The sequence below is a fragment of the Eptatretus burgeri genome, chromosome 12, assembly GCF_056783735.1.
Source record: "Eptatretus burgeri isolate ZD-2024b chromosome 12, Ebu_testis_v1, whole genome shotgun sequence".
In the NCBI taxonomy this organism is placed as follows: domain Eukaryota; kingdom Metazoa; phylum Chordata; class Myxini; order Myxiniformes; family Myxinidae; genus Eptatretus; species Eptatretus burgeri.
The window spans coordinates 13,176,036-13,196,429 of NC_140972.1; the positions used below are offsets into that span (position 1 = coordinate 13,176,036).

Below are 20,394 nucleotides of genomic sequence, written 5' to 3' on the forward strand. Positions count from 1 at the left end.
TCAGACCCTACTCCACATACCCATTTTGAATTGAATAGGGAGGAAAACACACAGCCCAAGGTGACATCTCCTTTATGATCCCGGAACTTCTTCAGGTCAATAATCCAGATGGGGCACGCAGCGGCCATTCCATATCTGATGTGCTGCTCATCTCCGGCCACTCTCATTTCCAAAAGAATACAAAGGAACTCGTCTAATACTCAAATGCAATTATACAAGCATGAATGGCTTATTTTTTGGATACAAGGTTGAAGCACGTGGAGAAGCTAGAACATAGAAGGGATCAGGACATAACAGAACAAAAGGAACAGTAAAAGGAGAGCAGGGCAGCACACCAACAGCAGTGTTGAGGGGGAGAAAAAAAAAGGAGACTTACAGAAATAAGGGATGGGGGGTAGAATGAAGAGTAGTGGAGGACAAGATGGCTGCAGGAGCAAACTCTGAAGAAAGCAAAACTGGATATTTGGAAAGAGGTGGGCTTCGGGAAGGTGAATGAGGGTACAAAGGATGATGGTTTCCGATGGGGGATGATCTGACATGTTGGGGAACAGCTATCTTGAAGACCTGGAGGGAAGAATGGTATCAAAGAGAATGTGAAAATTTGCTCCACAAATGGGGAAAAAGAGGAACGAAGAGTGGATGTGAGCGTTTCATCAGAAGGGGGATGCTGGTGGACTGAATGCACCCCGCAGAAACATGGGGAGGCAGAGGGTTTGGAGGAGACAAAGCATGGTAAAAGCAGAGGGTCAGGTCAGGTCAGGTATGGGAGCATGTGCCAGAGCAGCATGTTGCTGCGTCCACTTTCCGCCGGTACTCCAGGGGCCTCCGTCTGGACATCATCCAGACAGATGCCTGGACAATCCCTATCTCCTTGAGATGCTGATCAACCTGCTGCAACCACGAGGCACGTGGTTGGATCATTGGTCGCCTCCATTCAAGAAGCTCCCTCGCTGAGAGAATCTGGTGAGCAGGATCAGCATCAGGAAAATGAGCCACGTGTCCATTCAGGAACTCTTCAGGATTCCACAAAGCACCCAGACCCCACAAGTCCCCCCTCAGCCTGTTCGCAAACTCACAAGCTACCCTCTCCTCCTTGAGCTTGCCAACATCCAGTCTCGGCTGTGATGGGACCATTCTCCCGGATTTAAGCTGAAACTTAAGAGTTGCTACAACAAGCCTGTGGTCGGTATTGAGGACTTGAGCACTTTGGTAGACCTTGCAATTCTGGATCATTCTCCAGCAACCACCAACGAGGACATGGTCAATCTCCTTTGCCACACCACCAGCATTGGAATACCACGACCAGCGATGAGCCTGTAGGTGCCGAAACCATTAACCATCCACCCTAAGTCCATGATTGCTTGCAAAGCCAAGGAACTTAGTTAATGCTATTCTGGTTCACAGTTACAGACACATGAGGACTAGCGTTGGAGGACACATGTCTCATGACCATCCCTATCAGTTCCAGTTGATGCATTGATATTCCCCAAGACTAAAAGAGTATCTCACCTTGGGCACTGATCAACCACAGACTCGAGCGTGGCATAGAATGCGTCCTTCACGGTGAGATCACTCGCCTCAGTCAGAGCATATACAGAGACCAATAGCTGGGAGGCTTGGCCAGCAGGTCCTTTCGTAAAGAAACAGTGAGAGTGTGGGTATTCTCAGGATTGAAAGATGTATCGAAATGTCTGATAAGCTTGCAATTCCATCAAGGTCTGAGGAGAAGGAAGAAGTTGCAGAGGGTGGAGTCATTAGCAAAGAGATAGAGGATGTTTTTTTTTTTTTAGTAAAGAGATAAAGAGGAGAGAGCTGTCGACAGATTCGGATGAAACTTGGTGGAAAGTTTGGGTGTGTGACAAACAAGATTTGTTTCGATTTTGGTGAAGATCGGAATCCGGATCCTGATCCGAGATTTTTTTCCGCGATTCTTCACCACTGACTGATAGGAAGGGCTAAAAATGATACTAGTACGATAGTTCAAAAAAGTTGTGGACTGATTTCTACAAAACCAGGTGGATGAGTCGAGTAGGTGACAAGAACAAGCAGATTCGATTTTGGTTCAGGTCTGGATCGAGATCCGGCCTATGAGTGGGATACAAAATGTAAACTAATCAGCCTGGAAGAGGTATACACTCCACTGAGTGCCGTTCTCGTTACCTCCACCACTGAAGGTGAAGGAGGTTATGATTTCACCCTTCTCTGCCTTTGTTTGTCTGTTTTTCTGCAAGATATCTCAAAAAGTTGTGGACAGATCGAGATTAAATTTTGTGGACAGGTTCAGTGTTTGACAACCGGACGAACTGTTTAAATTTTGGTGAAGATCCGGATTCAGATCCGGCTACTCAAATTTTTTAAGTGATTCTTCACCATTGAGAGATCGGACCAAAAACGATAAATAGCACGATAATTCAAAACGTTGTGAATGGATTTGGATGAAACTTGGTGGACAACACATTGGTTGTGCGACACAGAAAAATTGATTCAATTTTCCTGAAGATCCGAATCCGGATCTGATAATTTTTTTCAAGTAATTCTTCACCAATGAGATATCGGGCTAAACTAATATATAGCATGATATCTCAAAAAGTTGTGGACGGATTGGGATGAAACTTTGTGGACAGGTTGGGTGTGTGACCATGATGAGTTCATTTGATGTTGGTGAAGATCCGAATTCAGATCTGGATACGAGAATTTAAATTTTTTAAAGTGATTCTTCAACATTGAGAGGTAGGGCCAAAAAAGATATGTAGAATGATAAATTAAAAAATGTATTGGGACCGATATTTTCTCGTGGATCAGGCATTACGTGGTGGAAGTATGCCCTCTACCGAGTGCCCTTCGAGTATATAATGTTATGCGAAAGGGAGGATCCTAGTCTGGACCAAGTGCTTCGAGGAGATTCGACCACCAGGTAACAGGACCTGTTTGGCTAAGTTGTACGTAATATGTGGACTGAGGGGAGGGTAGTGAGTGTAATCTTTAGGATTGACATGGTCATGTTGCATGTGTTAAACCTCCCTGGAAAGCAGGTGGGGCTGAGCGATTACTTTCAGCCACAAAAAAGGCAAAATGGAAGCACTTCGCACTTGTTAAGGGATGGATTATGAACTGTTTGGCCGTTTTGAGCAAGCCATGACGGCAAGGTGGGAAGCAAAGCAGGTATGGTGAATCTGCCAAGGGCATGAGGTGGATTGTGATAAGCAGCCTTCAGGGGTAGCAACCAATGGGGACCGTGGGGACCAGCCCTGGGCAGATAAAAAAAAAAAAAACTGGCACCAGCACACTCTTTGCCTCGCTGGCTCTCCATCTCTGCCACGGACCAAGGAGGAGGAGAGCACCTTTGTGCTTATGTACCCCGATACAGAACTTGACTCACGTGGCAATGCCTTCTACCCACCAATCGTGCTCCTGTTCCACGGACAAGCCATTGTGCCATTGGAAAGTCCTCGCCCATAAGAGTCTGGTGAGTGGCACCATAGCTGGGTGAGGATTATTTATTCCTTCATCATTGTGTACAAGTTTACATATTTCCCTTTCCCGATACGTGCCTGTCATGTCGCTTGGTTTGTTCCATTCCCCACGTCCCGTCCACCTGTTCTCCTGGTATCTCTTTTTAGGGAAAAATAAAAAAATAAAAAATCTTAATAAGGGGAGGAGATGTTTTCCCATCTTTTACCTCGCATGTGCACTCCACTGCCAAATTTCACTTAATTGGGAATAGCCTTGTAGTCCGTGAGCCAGACAAGATATCGGTACCATCTGGGGGCACCAAACGAAACTTATTTTTTATTGATGGTGTACCCATATACTTCACAAAAATGCATGATGGACATTTCAAACTCACAGCTTAAGTTTTTTTATAGCATAATTAATGTTTTTGCGCAAAATACACAAAATGTACAATTTTGTCATCCATGTTTTAATGCTTAAATGGCTGGACAGGCCAAATAAAAATAAATTATCATAATGAAGTTGTGTTGTGTGTGTCTGAAAGTGATTATACCTAAGAAATATATCAAATATATTGCAATAAAATTAAAATGTGATTGCAATTTCTCTTTGCGTCCTAATCTCTGCGACATCAATAATTGCGCAATATTCATCAATAGCATAAATATTTACTACTAATGGACATGATAACATTTATTGAGAATTTCTTCATATTTGATTAAGTTATTAAGATGAAATAACCTCTAGTTTATTATACTAACATCCATAGTCAAGTTTGTTTTGCAGTCGACAGCTTGTCTTCATTTCACCGATCTTCAATATCAAGTAAGACCATTTTATTCCTGTTATTTTATACCTTTTTGATCTTAAATTTGATAACCTTACTTAAGTCATAATTAATATGCATTTCAGCTGCAGCAAAATTGGAAATTATTCAAGGATCCAGAGAATAAAATGATAATAGAGTGGATACATTTATATGACGATAGTGTACTTTACCAGTTTTTATATTTTTTCAGGTGACTCTGTGACTGTATGGAGGTAACACTCTACAATGATACATGATGGACTCACCGAAGAAAAAACAGAAAATGCAATCATTGAAAGAAAGGGCTTGCATTATTTGTTCCAAGCAGACTTCAGAATCTGAACTGACCAAACCCAGAGATGATGAATCTGTTGGTGTATTACTCCATGCAGCCAACTTACGGAATTTTGGGTCCATCCTGGAACTTAAGGAAGATGAATACGGTGAAAAGTTGTTCTACCACAGAGACTGTAGATCTGATTTTACACACAAGAAAATGCTTCAGAAGTTCCAAGAACCTGACTCTGAGCCGGAATGTTCCACCAAAAGGAGAAAATCTTCTCGTGCTCCTTCAACGACATCTCGTGTCTTAGACCCTGTATGTATCTTCTGTGAGAAGGAAAGCAAATATGTGGCTGGTTCGAAAACCAGGGAAACACTACTACAGTCCAGAGAACTCAGGTCAGATGAAACAGTGAGAAGTGTTGCTCAGGCCAAATTGGATCAGAGAATACTTTGCCATCACATCCAGAGAGTTGGTTGCTGCCGAGGCTCATTACCATAAATCATGTTACCGCAAATACACCCGTGTAGCAATGGAGAAAACATCAAAAGTCACTGAAGATGATGACGCTTATCTGGCAGCAGAGCGGGAGGCCTACCTTCTTCTGTTCAAGCATGTGTGCAAGACATTATTTGTTCAACCTGAAGTTGTCAGAATGATGGAACTGACTGAAAAGTTGTTGAATTTCCTGCACGAACTTGGCATCAATGATGTGAAACCCTCTACGAAGAAACATATTCGCCGGAAGCTAGAATGTGGATTCAAGAAGTCACTTCATTTCGTCTCTGATGATAAAGGAAAACTTCTTGTATAACCAGATGGCCTTTCCTTGGAGCAGGTAGTGGTCAAAATGATGAAGGCCGAAGAACAACTACAGGATGCAAAGCACTCAGATGATATTGAGAACATTGTCAAACTTTCTGCGAACCACTTGAGAGGACAAATTAAAAACATGAAAGAAAAGCCTTGGCCTCCACATCCTGCTGAACTGAAATCTGGCTATACTGAATTGCCAGAATCTTTAAAGATGTTTCTGAAACTGCTACTTCATGGAACAGAACAAGATGGAACGCAGAAGGTGGAACGAGTTGTCCAATCGGAAGGTCAGGATTGTATCTATGCTGTCAGTAGAGGAAAAGTCAACCCTGCTAAACACATATTGCTACCATGGGGTGTTAAGTCACTGACAGGAAATGTTGAGCTCATCAAAATGCTCAATCGCCTTGGCCATGGTGTTTCCTACTCCAAGCTGGAAGAAATAGACACTGCATTGTGCCTTCAAAAGCAGATGAAAGAAGCAGACCGAGGTATAGTTCTACCATCATCTTCCCATCCTTGCATTCCCTCCTCACTTGCCTATGACAACATAGATAGGCTTGAAGAAACTTTAAGTGGTGGAGGCACATCACATAGAGTGAATGGGATCATGATTCTTAAGGTCTTGGAAGAATTCACATGTTGTCTCGACGTAAGCCAGTCAGAAATCTGTGATGTGAATGAGATGCGATATAAACTGTTCCGTGTAAAAGATGGAAACGTAGAATCTGGACAGTTGCCCCCCTGACAAAACTGTCTGCATATACATGCAACGAGGGCCAACTATCAGGCTGCCATCTGGCACAGAGCATTGCAGGCAGACCCAGAAGTCCCAAGTCCGCTGGAGAACAAAGGCTGGTCCTTGGGTGATGACGGAGAACTTGTTTTCAACTGGATGACAGCTGCACCAGCACCAGACACAGTCTTGGAGTTCCTGCCTTGCAAATGCAAGAAGTCATGCAAGTTGCCCACCTGCCAGTGTATGGTGGATGGACTGCACTGTACTCAGGCCTGCTTACTGCAGGAATGTGAGAACATGAAAGACGAGGAGGTCCATGCTGAGCAGGAAGAGGGATCTGATGGTTCGGACAGTGACAGCGATAGTGACACATTATAAACAATAATCAATATCATTTGATGTGATTCAATTCATGTAATTCTCTCGAGTGGTACATCCTATGGAAATGGACTTCTGTTTTTCATGTTGTTGGTGCAGGCATGAGAGTGAGTCTAAAAAAAATTAGCTGAAAAAAAGCGATGGGCCGAGGCCGAAGGCCGAGGTGAAAAGAATTTTAGGCCGGGGTTCGGGGGCCGCCCAGGCCCCCGAACGCTAAAGGTTCCAGGTGTTCTCACCTGCATTTCCTGGTCCCTTTTAAGAGGATTGTGTATAGTGTTGTCCTTGTTAACAGGGTAAAAGCACTGAAGACAATCATTGAAGACATGAAATTCATCTTGCAAATTATTAATCAATGTTGTAATGTAAATTGTTGTCAAAATTAATTGTACAAATCATGAATCAATCTGGAGGATAATATTCTTTCATTGTCTTTATAGCAAATTAAACAAAGTTGACAATAATTGATACCAAGTTGCATAATAAGTGGACAATAATTGATACCAAGTTGCATAATAAGTTTGCATAATAAGTTGACAATAATTGATAACAAGTTACACTAAAAGTTTGCATAATAAGTTCACAATTGGTAACACTGTTGCATCCACTAGTTGTTGAGTTATTGAGTCGATAATGTCGACAGGCGCCTAACCACTGAACATTGTTCACTTCTTTGTCTTTTGGTTCAGGTTGTGCTTTTTCTTGCTTGCACGTTGGTGGGAAAGTCTTGCTTTCTTTGCAGCCTTCTCAGTCAGTTCTTTGGTCTTGCGCTTGGTCAACTTACTGAGAGCAGCTGCACCCACTTCTCGCCTCCTTTCTTCTTCTTCTTTATCCCTCCTGTCTGCCAGTTCTGCCTTGTAGGTTTTGTAGGCTCCCCTCATTTTCTTGCACAGGTCTAGGTCTATGGGACTGTGCAGTTTGTCAGTCCGACTGTAGTACTCCACTGCAGTTTTTCCTGATAATCGAAGATTGTACTTGACACCCATCACTGCGCTGTCGGTCTCCATGTTTAGTCGGTGTGATCTGACATCCAAGACATCTTCCATGAGATTGAAGGCACTCTCAACTTGTGGCCCATGGAAGTAGGACAGCAGAGCCTTCACCATTCTTGAGAGAAGGGGGTACTTTCCACCTTCAAAGACCTTGGTCCACCAGTCGTCGATGCAAGCAGACTCATCTTCCTGAGCTGGTGGCAGGCTAGAGTCGATCTGGAAACTCCAAACCTCCAGTTCAAAGGCATCACATTCCTCTGGTGCAAGGACATTTGTCACCAGGCATGGCAACTTCAGGAGCTGCTCCTGGCTGACAGTGTGCCCTCTGCTGAGTGGATCAATTGCTGAGGCACTTCTGAGGACAGCATTATGCAGGGGAATTTCCTTCTGGAGGTACTTTCCACATGTCACATAGGCCTTCTCCACACTCTGCAAGAAGTCATGCACTTCTCCATCTCCACTACGGGCAGTGTTGACAATCTCAGACACACCAACTCCAAGAAACATCTTCACTTGTAGCAGGTTGGCTTTCTCATCCAGGTCGAGGGTCTGAAGTCTCTTGCCTGAGGATGGCAGCTTCTCAGGTTTGACAAAGCAGGCCATGAACTCTCGGACAAGGTCCACCTGCTGGTCATTGAGCTTGTGGATCAGTGGGGCCTTCATCTCAAACAGGAGGACGTACTTCTTCAGCAGCAGGAACACCGATATATAGAACATCAATATCAGTCTCATCAATTTCTTCTTGTGGAAGACTCGCTGCAGTATACGCTCCTTTCGTGCCTTGCCATCTTTGGTCATATTCTTCTTCTTCAGAACATCATGGATCTGGCGTATTCTCTCCTTGGCTTTTGTGTCTACGTGCCTGCGATGGTAGACCTCCACAACGCGTGACAAGTAGTGTGTGCGATCATCTTGAGAGAGGAAGCCAAAGTAAAAGACAACAAAGGCATCCCACAGCCGCACAGTGTCAACACTGACATCATACACAGAGAGCCACATGTGACTGACATACCGCTCTGGCATGGTATACCTGACACCAATCAGCACACAGATTTCCTGCAAGAACTGCTTTAAGTCAGGTGACCACTTGAAGTCATTGTAGATGTCAGAGAGCATGCGCTCTGCGAAGTTGGCGAATGGGTCGCTCAGCTTCTTGGACGCATTGTGAGCATGGTGACAGGAGTCCCCATCTATGTCCAACATGTGTGGGGCATTGTTTTCCCTGATGCGAGCTTCGACTCCTGACATGGATCCCCGCATGACTGAGCAGGAGTCCATGAGGATGGACATGCAGTTCTTCCACGGTAGCTCATACTTCTTCAACAAGTCAACCAGTTCCTGGTGCAACGAGGCACTGTCCACTTTGATCACAACAAGGGACTCTAGATGCTGCACTATGACGTGCTTATGCAGTGGGTTGTAGTAACTGGCCAGGCCACATAAGACCCTCTGATGGTTTGTGCTTGTTGACTCATCAATGTTCAGAGAGAAGTATTCCCTCTGCAGTGCTGATATCAACTGGTGATGTATGGTATGTCCTAGTCCAAACCTAAGCTTGTAGGAAGCAGATGTCCTGTCCATTGTGAGCTGACCAAGGGCCTTTGCATCCAGGTTGAGTGCTTTGGCCAGGCTTATCAGTTCAGGGGCAAGGCTGATTGGTAGAGAATGCTGTGCGAGGAAGGCAAGGACCATGGCTTGAGCATTGGATACCCTGTCACCTATTGTTACAGCAGGCATCGGTGTACAGGGGATGGGGGCAGTAGAAGCAGCAGTGCAAGAGGTAGCAGAAGGTGAGGAAACACCTGGAGAAAAAGCAAAACCCAAAGCCAATGCAGAGTAAAAAAAGAAAAGCCAATCACCATTTATAATAAGTGCTTCAGAAAGTGAATACAGTGACCGGTACAGTGATTACACTAAGCCTCAGACTATTAGTCATTGCCAGGTGCTATTGGTGGTAAACAAGATTGACCCAATTCTGAGTTGTGGCTTGCTTGCCAATTAACGTAATTTATTACTGTAGTGAAAGTGCACCACACCACACCACACTACACTACATTGATAGCATAGATGTCTACTGTGTACATGTATACTGATAACTGTACATGCATAAAGCCCAAGGCTTTATTTACTAGGAAGACTGTTATTGGATGCCCGGATTCTCTGAATATCATGATGCTTCTTGCTCTCCACATGGGATTCCAATGACTGGTACCCACTGTAGTGTCGTGGTAGGGACGCTTAGCAGGCAGACACGAGCGGGGGACAGTCGAGCCCGGCTTTGTTGCACAAGCGGGAGCGCGGGCGTACTTTGCCCACAGCTCTCCTTTATTATGCATTCAGTACACACACAAGCCGTGGCGACAACGGCATCCACTACGACACCTCAGGCGGCGCGCACTCCTTATATCCCTGGCAGACACGATGCTCACGACGACCACTCCCCCACCACCATGCCCTGCCCCGCAGGCTATACCACACTCCTCCCTCCTAAAACCATGATTATTAAATGACCACCATCATAATAAGCATAAGCAGCACGAAATACCACGGTATCAAAGCAGACAAGGTACAAAAAAGAAAACAGCAAAGTATAAAAGCACATCACATCATATAACGTGTGGATGCGAGCGAGTGAAGCAGCAACGGCCAGGTCCCGAAGACTGAGTTGCACAAAGCACCTACCAAACTCTGACCGCGTTACCGATATGAAGCAGCAAGGCGAGAAGCACAGCAGCACTACGCAGCAAAAACGCCCCCAGGCGGCTCATGCTTACATGGCCTTTGGCGAGGTCGCGGCGACCTCCCGAGCAAACCTCCCCCGGCACCATCAAACGCCTCCGGCCCACAAGGCGGCACATTTCCCCCAGGCAGACCTGAAGCAGATAAACATTCCGAGGCCGGGAGCCCGCTGTCTGGGAGCCGCGGCGCCAGCGCCAGACCCGATTGACCTTGGGTGGGGGCGCTGAACAGCGCCGCTGGCCGGATGCAAACAATGCTCCACAACAACCCACGCACCACAATCAGTTGAGATGCCAACGCATGTCCAAACGGCCTTGAGCGAAAACAGAGAGCTGCGCCCCAGGCGCCAGGCACGTCTGACCTTGCCGAAACCAGATGTGGGGGGTAACGCTAAACAGCGCATCAGCCCTGGTTCCGAGTCGATCTCCGAGACCCACACGGCAGTTAGACGGTAGCAACTCCATTCAAACCACACTTTAACCACAGGCTCGTCATAAATCAATAAGAACATCATTTGAACTATTGCAAACTCATTTTTCCGTACAGCGCGTTCTTTCGACAAAATCCCTGCACCTGACGAAGCAACCACCCGTGGCCTGGGGCAACTGGAGGCTAATAAAACCTCTTTATTTGCCACCACCGCTCCCAAAGCCTCCACATCACATTGACCATACTGCAAAACCCATCGATTGATCTCCGCCAAACCCACTCTCACACAGGAACTGTTGGCATTTATTTCAACAACGTTAAACTGCATCACTAGAGCAAGGAAAAACAAATATGCAATGAACAGCAACCCATAACCCACATCACGAGTCCGTCTCTTGGTTGTCGACTCGATGTTGTGACCCGTGACTTCCTTTAACGCGACGGGCTCGCCGCAACTCGTTGAAACTGCCCGAACAACACAGGCGCACATTCGCGAGATCGCAAACTCATCGCGAGAGCTGGCACGGCTCCCGCTGCTCCCGAACCGCACATCACCGTTGCAGGCAGCAACGAACGGCCGCTCCCGTTGCATCGATGTGGCTCCCGCCGCCAGAACCTCGCCCTCGGGTCTCGACGAAAGCATCGAAGAGAGCACCGACACACCTGGAGGTACGAACTGGAGATCCAGCCCGAGGTGCACCAGCCAGTCCCGACGCAAAAGGACGGGCCCCTCCCCTCGCACCACAAACACCGTTTGTAGGGCGCTTCGACCCCGGTAGAGCACCGAGACGTCGGGCGCCGCAAGCAGCGCAATCGCTTCGCCGGTGTACGTGCGCGATGCGAGGGCAGCACGAGTGGACTCAACTCGACACCCGATCAGTGTCCCGCTCACTCCGACCTCCCCTGGCATCGGCCCTGTCACCATCGGACCAACTGAAACCAGGCTCAACATGGGCAGCATCAGTGCCCCGGTCACCTCAACCTCCCCTGCCACTGATCTTGTCACCTCCGGACAAATTGGAAGCAGGTCTAACACCGGCAGCATCTCCCGCTCTGGGTCGCTAGAATCTCCGTGCCCAGGCTGCAAAACTCGACCCGGGGCGTCACCGTGCACGCCATGCACCGAAAACCATGCCGGCAGTAGGTCTTGACCCGGGACGGAAGGACCGCTTCGCACACCGCCATCTATGACTGTAATGATGGGCGATGACTCTCGGCACACACACCGTAGACGTCCTCGAGTGCTCAGACCGCCGTCCGAGTGATTGCATTGCAACGCTCGCCCACGACCCGCGCCGCAGACCGTGCGCGCGGCAGTGCGCGCCTGGCACATCGCGCTGACCTCCGGATCATCTGCTGCGCACCGACCATCGAGACCCCGGACATTCCTCAGAGCCTGCGCGACGTCCAACGCCGCGCCCGTGCCGAAGTGCGTGTCCTCCGAAGTGCGTGTCCTCGTTCTTTAGCCGTGGCCTTGCAGAAATCATTCCCCCGATTTGTCGTGCCTCAATAAAACGAACACTGAGCGCGGCCGTTGCCCACTCGACGTGGCCGAAGTCGACTCCGACGAAGGCGGGCACGCGTCCGCGCGCCGTGCCCCGACTTCCTGTCATGCCTGAGCTGGCGAGCCTCCTGGCTCCGGAGCCCGTGCGCGTGGCGAGCGAACCTGCGACACGCTCTTCGCGATGCGTACTCCTCCGGAACCTCGAACCGCGCGAGGTGCGCTGAGTTACTCGCTGCCACTCCGAACCCAGCCACCACCCTGCACACGCCGATCCGAAGATCCTCGTCAGCCAACTGTAGTGTCGTGGTAGGGACGCTTAGCAGGCAGACACGAGCGGGGGACAGTCGAGCCCGGCTTTGTTGCACAAGCGGGAGCGCGGGCGTACTTTGCCCACAGCTCTCCTTTATTACGCACTCAGTACACACACAAGCCGTGGCGACAACGGCATCCACTACGACGCCTCAGGCGGCGCGCACTCCTTATATCCCTGGCAGACACGATGCTCACGACGACCACTCCCCCACCACCATGCCCTGCCCCGCAGGCCCGCAGGCTATACCACACCCACGTCCTCCATAAACAATCTCCTTTGAGCACCATGTGCATACAGCCTTTCCTGGCTGGGCTATCTTTTGAATGAAAGCCCCACAAGCCACCGTACCGCATGGCATACGCTCCAGCCATTCCCACTTCCAGGAATTCTAGCAAGTCTTGTCAATTAGTGCAGCCAAACAAGCATCACAATTCCGGGACAGCCTGCAGCGACTGAATGCGGCCATGTTTTAGAAGCGACCTTGGCCTTGCACACTCGGAACACCACACCTCAAGGCTAGCTCGATTAATGCTGCTGTGACAGTTTCAGGAGTAATGCGGCGAGGTGGTCTGAATTTTGTGTTAATGAATCTGGCAATGACGTCAGTGCAGAGTGCTGGGAATCTGTATTAGGGACCTCGGAATACTTTTTTTATAAAGATCGTCGGCGGCGTGAAATCACTCCCAACAATTGACTTAAACCCCCCCCCCCCCATACCCCCTATTTTTTCTCAACGGATTTGTGCTCAACTCAGGAATGTTCCTGGGTGAATAAATTCGCGAAATTCCGCGAATTCGCAGAATTTTCTCATGCTGGTGGTGTCAATAAATACTTGCGAGTACACAATGTGTTTGTTCTTATGCCAAAAATATGACGTTTTTCTGAGTAGACCCCACCTATGTTTAAAAGACTCCACTGAGCTTAAGCTGTGAGTCGCAGATGTCCATCATGGTGCACAGATGCATATAGCTATCAGAAAATCACAATAAAGTTTGGTGCCCCCAGGTGGTACTAATTGGTCAAAATCAGGCGACTGGCTCATGGACTATTGGGGAAATTGTAAGTTGAGTCCGTGCACAGGGTAATTTGTATTTCAATGCAGTTTAGCTTTCCACCTTTCGGCTGTTGGTGGGATCAAAGATCCCGGCATTGAGGCATATCTCGTTTGCAAGCCTCCTATCCAACAATATCTTTGTTATTTGCAAAAAATGAAGATTTTTTCAAGTATATTGATGAGTCGCATGTATTTTGCTATCTGTATATGGCATACAGGCCACAATTTTAAACCGAGTTTCAAGAAACCACCAAATGGTGGAGTTGGTCAAAAGCAAGAACAGCCTGGTGTTGGCTCAGTGGTTAGGGTGGTGGCTTGGGATCCTAGGGTGCTGAGTTCAATCCCCGTCGGCCGCTGAATTAATACACCAGGGGTTGACTCAGCCTGTCATCCTTCCGAGGTCGGTGAAATGAGTACCAGTTCCAGTGTGTAATGGGAGATGGGCACTGCATCAGCAACACAGTTGTGCTTCAATAAATGATAGCTACCCCAGCAGCTAAGCTGCCATACGACCACCACAAAAGCAAGAAATCTATTGACATTGAGGTTTAATTTCTATAATCGTTAATTTTCTTCTGACTTATCTGAAATTTGAAGAGGATTTGCATAATTGGTCAATGAATTCAACCACCAATTATTTTTGAGGTTAAATTTGTTTCATGGATTTTGCAAGTATGGTGCTGTGCACAACATTGTTATTGTTTGTTTGTTTATACATGCTTCAAAATCTTCAAAAAATAAAAAAATAAAAACTACTGAACTAAATCCAACCAATTTTTCTACGTTTCCCGAAGGGTACGCGAAGTGCGGTTTCTGTCTGCGTAACATATCTGGGAGATTCACGGTGGGGGGGGGGAGACCCCAACTATCTTTTTGTAAATGTGTATTGTATAGCACCACACAGTGGTACAAATCATCTACTTATGTAAAGAAAATTTAAACAAATTGATAATATGCATTATGGTGATGTTGAAATCTGAGTGATAATCATTTGAAATTTTCAATGTTTTTTTTTTTTCCACTCCAAGCGTAGTTTCAAGCTAAAGCATCCAGCACTGAGCTTTGCAGCAAAGCGAACGTGATTTTTGCTCATGCCATAAACAAGCAGCAAGGTTGGCTGATGAAGGTGATGTTAACTGGTTTCCAAGCAGACGGAAGATGACGTCGGGCAAATGATAGGCTGAATATAGCAGAATGTTTATGAAGTACAACATGCCATCTTTTGATTAGATCTGTCAGCAAAGTGGTGAGTAAAAATGCCGAGTACTATATACAATTTGGAGTACGTGTGTGTGTGACTTGTATGAATTCTTAAAACGCTGGATGGATCAAATGGAAATTTCGTGGTTGCACTTGGGGTGTGCCCAAGGAAGTTTTCGGCATTAAAAAAAATTCAGTCACAGCGGTTTAGGAGGGAGATCCAACTTCTCTATGTAAATGTGTGGTGAACAGTGCAACCTGGTGGTGGGTGGGGAGGGTATTACAAAGTCAGGTGTGGAGATGACATGCAATTTTGCAGTGTATATGTAGCACGGTGCAAGTGCTTTCCTTACCCCTGCCAGAGGGAGGGAGTATAACTCTTCCATAGAGAGGCGTGTGTTTCTTGCAATTTTAACTTGCGGGTGTTTATAGTAACTTTAACTTGGCTGAAAATATTACACCTGGCTAAATAAATGAAAATGAATGAAAATTTAACGTTTCATGGACAAGAGATTCAATTACCGTAGCAATGCGGGCTTCATAATCAGCACCCAGTTGAAGACAGACTTCCCGAGCCCTGGCTTGGCAAGCCTCACTGATGTGTTCCTGCCAGCGGTTCTGGATCAGAGCTCGCCAAACTGCCATGAAGTGCCGCAGGAGAGTGCGACGATGATGCTGCATAGCCAACTTTGTAGTCCAGCCCTGAATGTAAACCAAATTTTGGAATCAAAAATAAACAAGGACACACTGCCCCACAATGGCAAAATAATGTGCAACGGAGCAAGATTTTATATATATATATATATATATATATATATATATATATATATATGAAGTTCTTTCTAACCACTCACTCATAATGAAACAGAAGACCAGGAAGGAACCCGAAGAAGTAAAGAACAAAGATGGAGTCATCAGGAGGAACCTGGATAGGATTCGGGTTCCAGCCGCTACTCCAAAACCCTCAAACCCATCCAGACCCAGCCAAGTGAACCTTACAGAAAAATTTCTGCAAGAATTCACTTCTCCTGAGAGAGAGAAAGAGAAAGAGAAAGAGAAAGAGAAAGAGAAAGATAACAAAAGAAAGGAATAGAGAGTAAAAGAGGTGAAAGAGAAGAAAAAGCAAGAATTACAATTAATAAAGAGAATTATGTTAAAAAAAAAAAATTGGGAAGAAATCTGAAAGGAACAAAGAACAAAGACATCAGGAAGAACCTGGACAGATATATTCAGCAGTTACTCCTCAGGCTCAAACACATTAATGTTTAGTACATTGTAGGTAAGGCTAGAAAATTGAAATTTTGCATACTGACGTAACTCGAAGACAAGATTCCAGAAAAAAAATATCCGAAAACAAAAGTCAGCCAGTGGAGCCTTGCTCTCACTCATGAGGGGGCCATGTCTGACCGATGATAATGGCATGTCATGTGATTTTGCAGGGGCACGGTCACTCGCTGGTTTTTCGGCGAAATTATTCCAAAAGTATCTGTAGGTTTTTGCTGTTAATGCATATTGCACAACGTTTGGAAGTCAGAAATATTCATCATTTACTGATGGTGTACAGTCATAAGTGTTTGAGTGCATATTTAAGTAATGCATGTTCACATATAAAATTTGACCTCTGTATCAGGCACCCTGATTAAAACAAACATTAATCTATGCACATTTACACGGTATACATGAACCACATTGCAGGAAAACCTAAATAAAAAGATCGCTTTGTCCCGGAAAGTTGAATGCAAATAGAAGGCCCGACGTTACAAAACTGTCGAAGCATAGATGAGATTGCCAAACGTAATTATCTAAAAAAAATCAAAATAAATAATCATTGCATTATTCTATGCATTTTTGCATTGCCCTTGGTGGCAAAATACACCAACCAAGGACGCTGACGAGCAAGAGGGATGGAGAAACTCATGTGAGCGAGGATTGCTTGGACAGCAAGGGGAAGAGGCTCAGAGAGAACAAAAAACAGAATATAATTTTTGAAACACAATTTAGGGTTTTTGGAAACGGGGGGGGGGGGAATAATAATAATAATGATGATCACTGGCTCTACAATTTGCAGCGTTTTAACAGCCTTCTGTACAGCATGGTCAATTTATGCTTCGCAGCAGCATTTTTGTCTACGGAGTAAGGCATGCCTTCTTCAAAATCTATCTCCTCTCCGGTCACGCCCCCCCCCCACCCCCTGCTTTGTCTGCAAAATGTCCTCTCACATTTCCGCAGGGTGCTCAAGGTCCGCCAGCAACCCCCTTCTGGTAAAACTACCAAAATCACAAATCACTGCTCACCTTCACTCTTTCATTCCTCTTTTTCCCCACCTTTGGAATAAACTCCCACACTCCCTTCAATCCCATTCTTCCCTCCAGGCCTTCAAAACAGCAGTTCACCACCACCTCCCATCTTCCCCCATCCAAAACCATGATCTTTTCTACCCCCGTTAATCCACCCCAAACCCAGTACCTTCAAAGTCAATCTTGTATACCCCATGTTCCCCTCCCCATCCCTCTGCCTTCCACAGATCTCCTCATGTCTCTGTTCCCCACTGTTTTGTCCTTCCCTCTCCCACCCCTATCGTCTCCTGCCCACCTTGTTGTGCATTGTGTGTTCGCTCTCATATGAGCCTCAACAATGTATACAAAAAAAAAGAAAAAAAAAGTATGCAACATGACATACTGGACTGCACTGTACTATATTTATTGTCAAATCATGAATTGAACTTGGATCAGACAAAATCACGATCTCTCAGACTGTTACACAATGGTTACCAATCCAAATTCAATAAAAGTAACAAAAAAAGAAATGAAAAAGAGATGCCAACTTAAAATGTTGAATAGCCAAAACAAAATTAAAATAAGAGAGCTCTCCATAATCGAGTTGAAAAATACCAAAGGATGATCTATTCTATTACGGGTGATGAACAGTTTGTAGGGTAACTGGAATTGTCAGTTTTGCAATCTTTTTAATGGATTGGATGTCAGAAATCTTCCAAAGTAAGTTGCTGATAGTTAAGGAGTTGTTTGAGGAGTAATAAAAGCCAATTAAAGTGAGCATGACCATTATCATGAAACATTATCGTCTGGCTTCAACCAAAATGTCAAGGCTGAATGTAAACTTTTCTATCATCTCAGGGCATAACCTCATAATGCAAGGTAATCTACTATTTCCCTCATTTTAATTTGAGCAAACTTACCTTTATCCTTACTACAATTCATGGACCTGGTGTTTGTGTATTTGTGTTTGTCATGCTATTCTTCCGACAGTTCTGTGGCAATTACATCCAGACTTGCTACAGAGGATCAGCATGACCCCAATGCAGGTATAGGGGTGTTTTTATCTTTGCCGGGGGCCTTGGGGGGGAGGGGGGTTGGGGGGGGAACAAGTGACAAGACGCCACCATTTACAGGACAGTATTCCTGTCTCCACGTTTTTCAGTGCAGTGAGGTGTTTTGAATGATAATAATCAGTGGTACGTTTTTGCTTCATGCAAGTGACCCAGGTTATTTAAATAGGGGGATTTAACAGCAGATTTCTAGTTTGGTTGCTGTGACAATAGAAAGGTATCGTGGAAGCATTGAAGTGTAACCCTGCTAGGCTGGTAGTCAAAGTCAAGTGGCTATGGCTGTGTAAGAACTACGGCCAGTTTGAATGCCGATGCATATCAAAGCCGCCAACAGAAAAAGAACACAGAACCGTCGGAAAGCATCCATAAATGAAAATTATAAATAAATGAAAAAAACAACTACAGGTACAAAGTACAACACCCCCATGCCAATTAAATAAATACCAAATTCTCCATTGCACGACATTACTGGGGCGCCGACCACCTTCCGCTCTAACTGCAGTACACCATGGGACGGGCTTTGAGGAACGCAATGTGCGAATTCCACTGCAAGCAGGACGAGAATCACTTGACCACAAGTGATGCTCAACCCCTCACAGATTCCTTGCACATAGGCCTCCTTGTCCACCCTTTGTGCACGTGCAGTTTTACACCTCAGCTCCCTGAACAGCTCAGCTCTGCCATTAAGCCTGGCCCTGCGACTCTGGTCAATGGTATCTAGTGTCCCGAGAGACAAGTTTCAAGACATCAACCTCTGGTGAGTTACAAGACATCCACCAGCAACATCAAGGATGGTGGTCTTGAAGGCACTCCACAACTCTTCAGGATTCCCCAAAGCACCCAGACCCCCAAATCCACACTCGGCCTGTTTGCAAACTCAAAAGCTACTCTCTCATCCTTGAGCTTGCCAACAAACAGCCTAGGCTGGGATGGTACCGTTCTGGATTTAAGCGGAAACTTCAGAGTTGCTACAACAAGCCAGTGGTCAGAATTGAGGAGCTGAGCACTCTGGTAAACCCTGCAGTTCTGGATCATCCGCCAGCGACCATCAACGAGCACATGGTCAATCTCCTTTGCCACACTACCAGCGTTGGAATACCAAGTCCAGCAATGAGCCTGTGGGCACTGAAACCATTAACCAGCCACCCCAAGTTCATGACTTCTTGCAAAGTCAAGGAACTTAGTGCTATTATGGTTCACAGTTTCAGACCCATGGGGACAAACACATGTCTCATAACCATCCCTATCAGTTCCAGGCAATGCATTGAAATCCCCCAAGACTGGAAGAGTATCTCGCCTGGGGCACTGATCAACAAGACTCGAGAGCGACATAGAATGCATCCTTCAGGGTGAAATCACACGCTTCAGTCAGAGCATATACAGAGACCAGGGAAATGACACCCAAGGAGTGATGAATCCTTTGTCTCATAATACGCTAGTGACCGGTGTTACCTCAATTATCATTGGAGTCAGCTTATTGGACACAGCTACAGCAACTCTTTGGGCATGGTAACCATCAGAGCGACCAAACCAATAGTAGGTGCAGCCACGTGCGAGATGATGATCTCCGCGATTCAATTGGGACCGACATGGGCTCGACTGTCCGTGTCCGGTGAATCAGGGGTAGCAACCATGTTCCGCTCTTCCTCTTAGCTTCTCATCTTTCTGTCTACATTTCTGGATGATTGATGGTGTGTGTCTCTTGCATCTAGAACCAATTAAGATTGTGTAAGGGGTTTACATGCTGGGATAATTTCTTCTCTTTCTGTCTTTGATCACCATTTATGGTTGTTGTGAATATTGTGTAAATACGTTTTTGAATAATGTTCTTGCAAATACATGCATGTGCTCATTGATTGCCCGAATATAAATACATGATGGCTTTATTGCCTGGTAAACTGTGCTTTCAAACCTGCTTGGTTGTCCTTTTTCTTCATTGGTCTGGCAATGTGTGCACGCATTAGACAGGATGATTGTTCCTCACTGATTCACTCCACTGGTTTAGCTAACATACACCCGATAGTTCGCTCGGCCACAATAAGTAGACGGTTGAGCATTGAGGGTGCAGGCCCCTAAATAAGGTCATTAGGTCACCAATAAGTACCATGACATTGAAGGCGCGAGGACCCGGTTGGACCCAATTATCTCAACTAGCGTCTGCAGTTGCTCAACAACCCATCAGGCCGCAGAGTTATTCATGGCCTGGTGGCCTCAGGGTCGGAGGTCATGGAGTAAGCCCAAGAGACCACCCACCCCCCCCACCCCTCTCGCAATAGCTCTTGACTCCGAACATGCAACAAATTCTTTCCGACAATATATTTTTTTCAAGAGAGAAAGGATTCA

The 20,394-nt window shown here is 46.0% G+C and overlaps 1 protein-coding gene across 8 annotated transcripts in view; it reads right to left on the minus strand.

Annotated features, from left to right (window-relative positions):
- Nucleotides 1-20,394, minus strand: part of POC5 (POC5 centriolar protein) — a 52,533-nt gene that overhangs the window by 8,094 nt on the left and 24,045 nt on the right. For all 8 annotated transcript variants that reach the window (XM_085849578.1, XM_085849577.1, XM_085849573.1 and 5 more), the window contains exon 7: nucleotides 15,228-15,407. In XM_085849578.1, coding sequence (XP_085705704.1) covers nucleotides 15,228-15,407 — 180 coding nt within the window. The remainder of the gene's footprint in view (nucleotides 1-15,227; nucleotides 15,408-20,394) is intronic.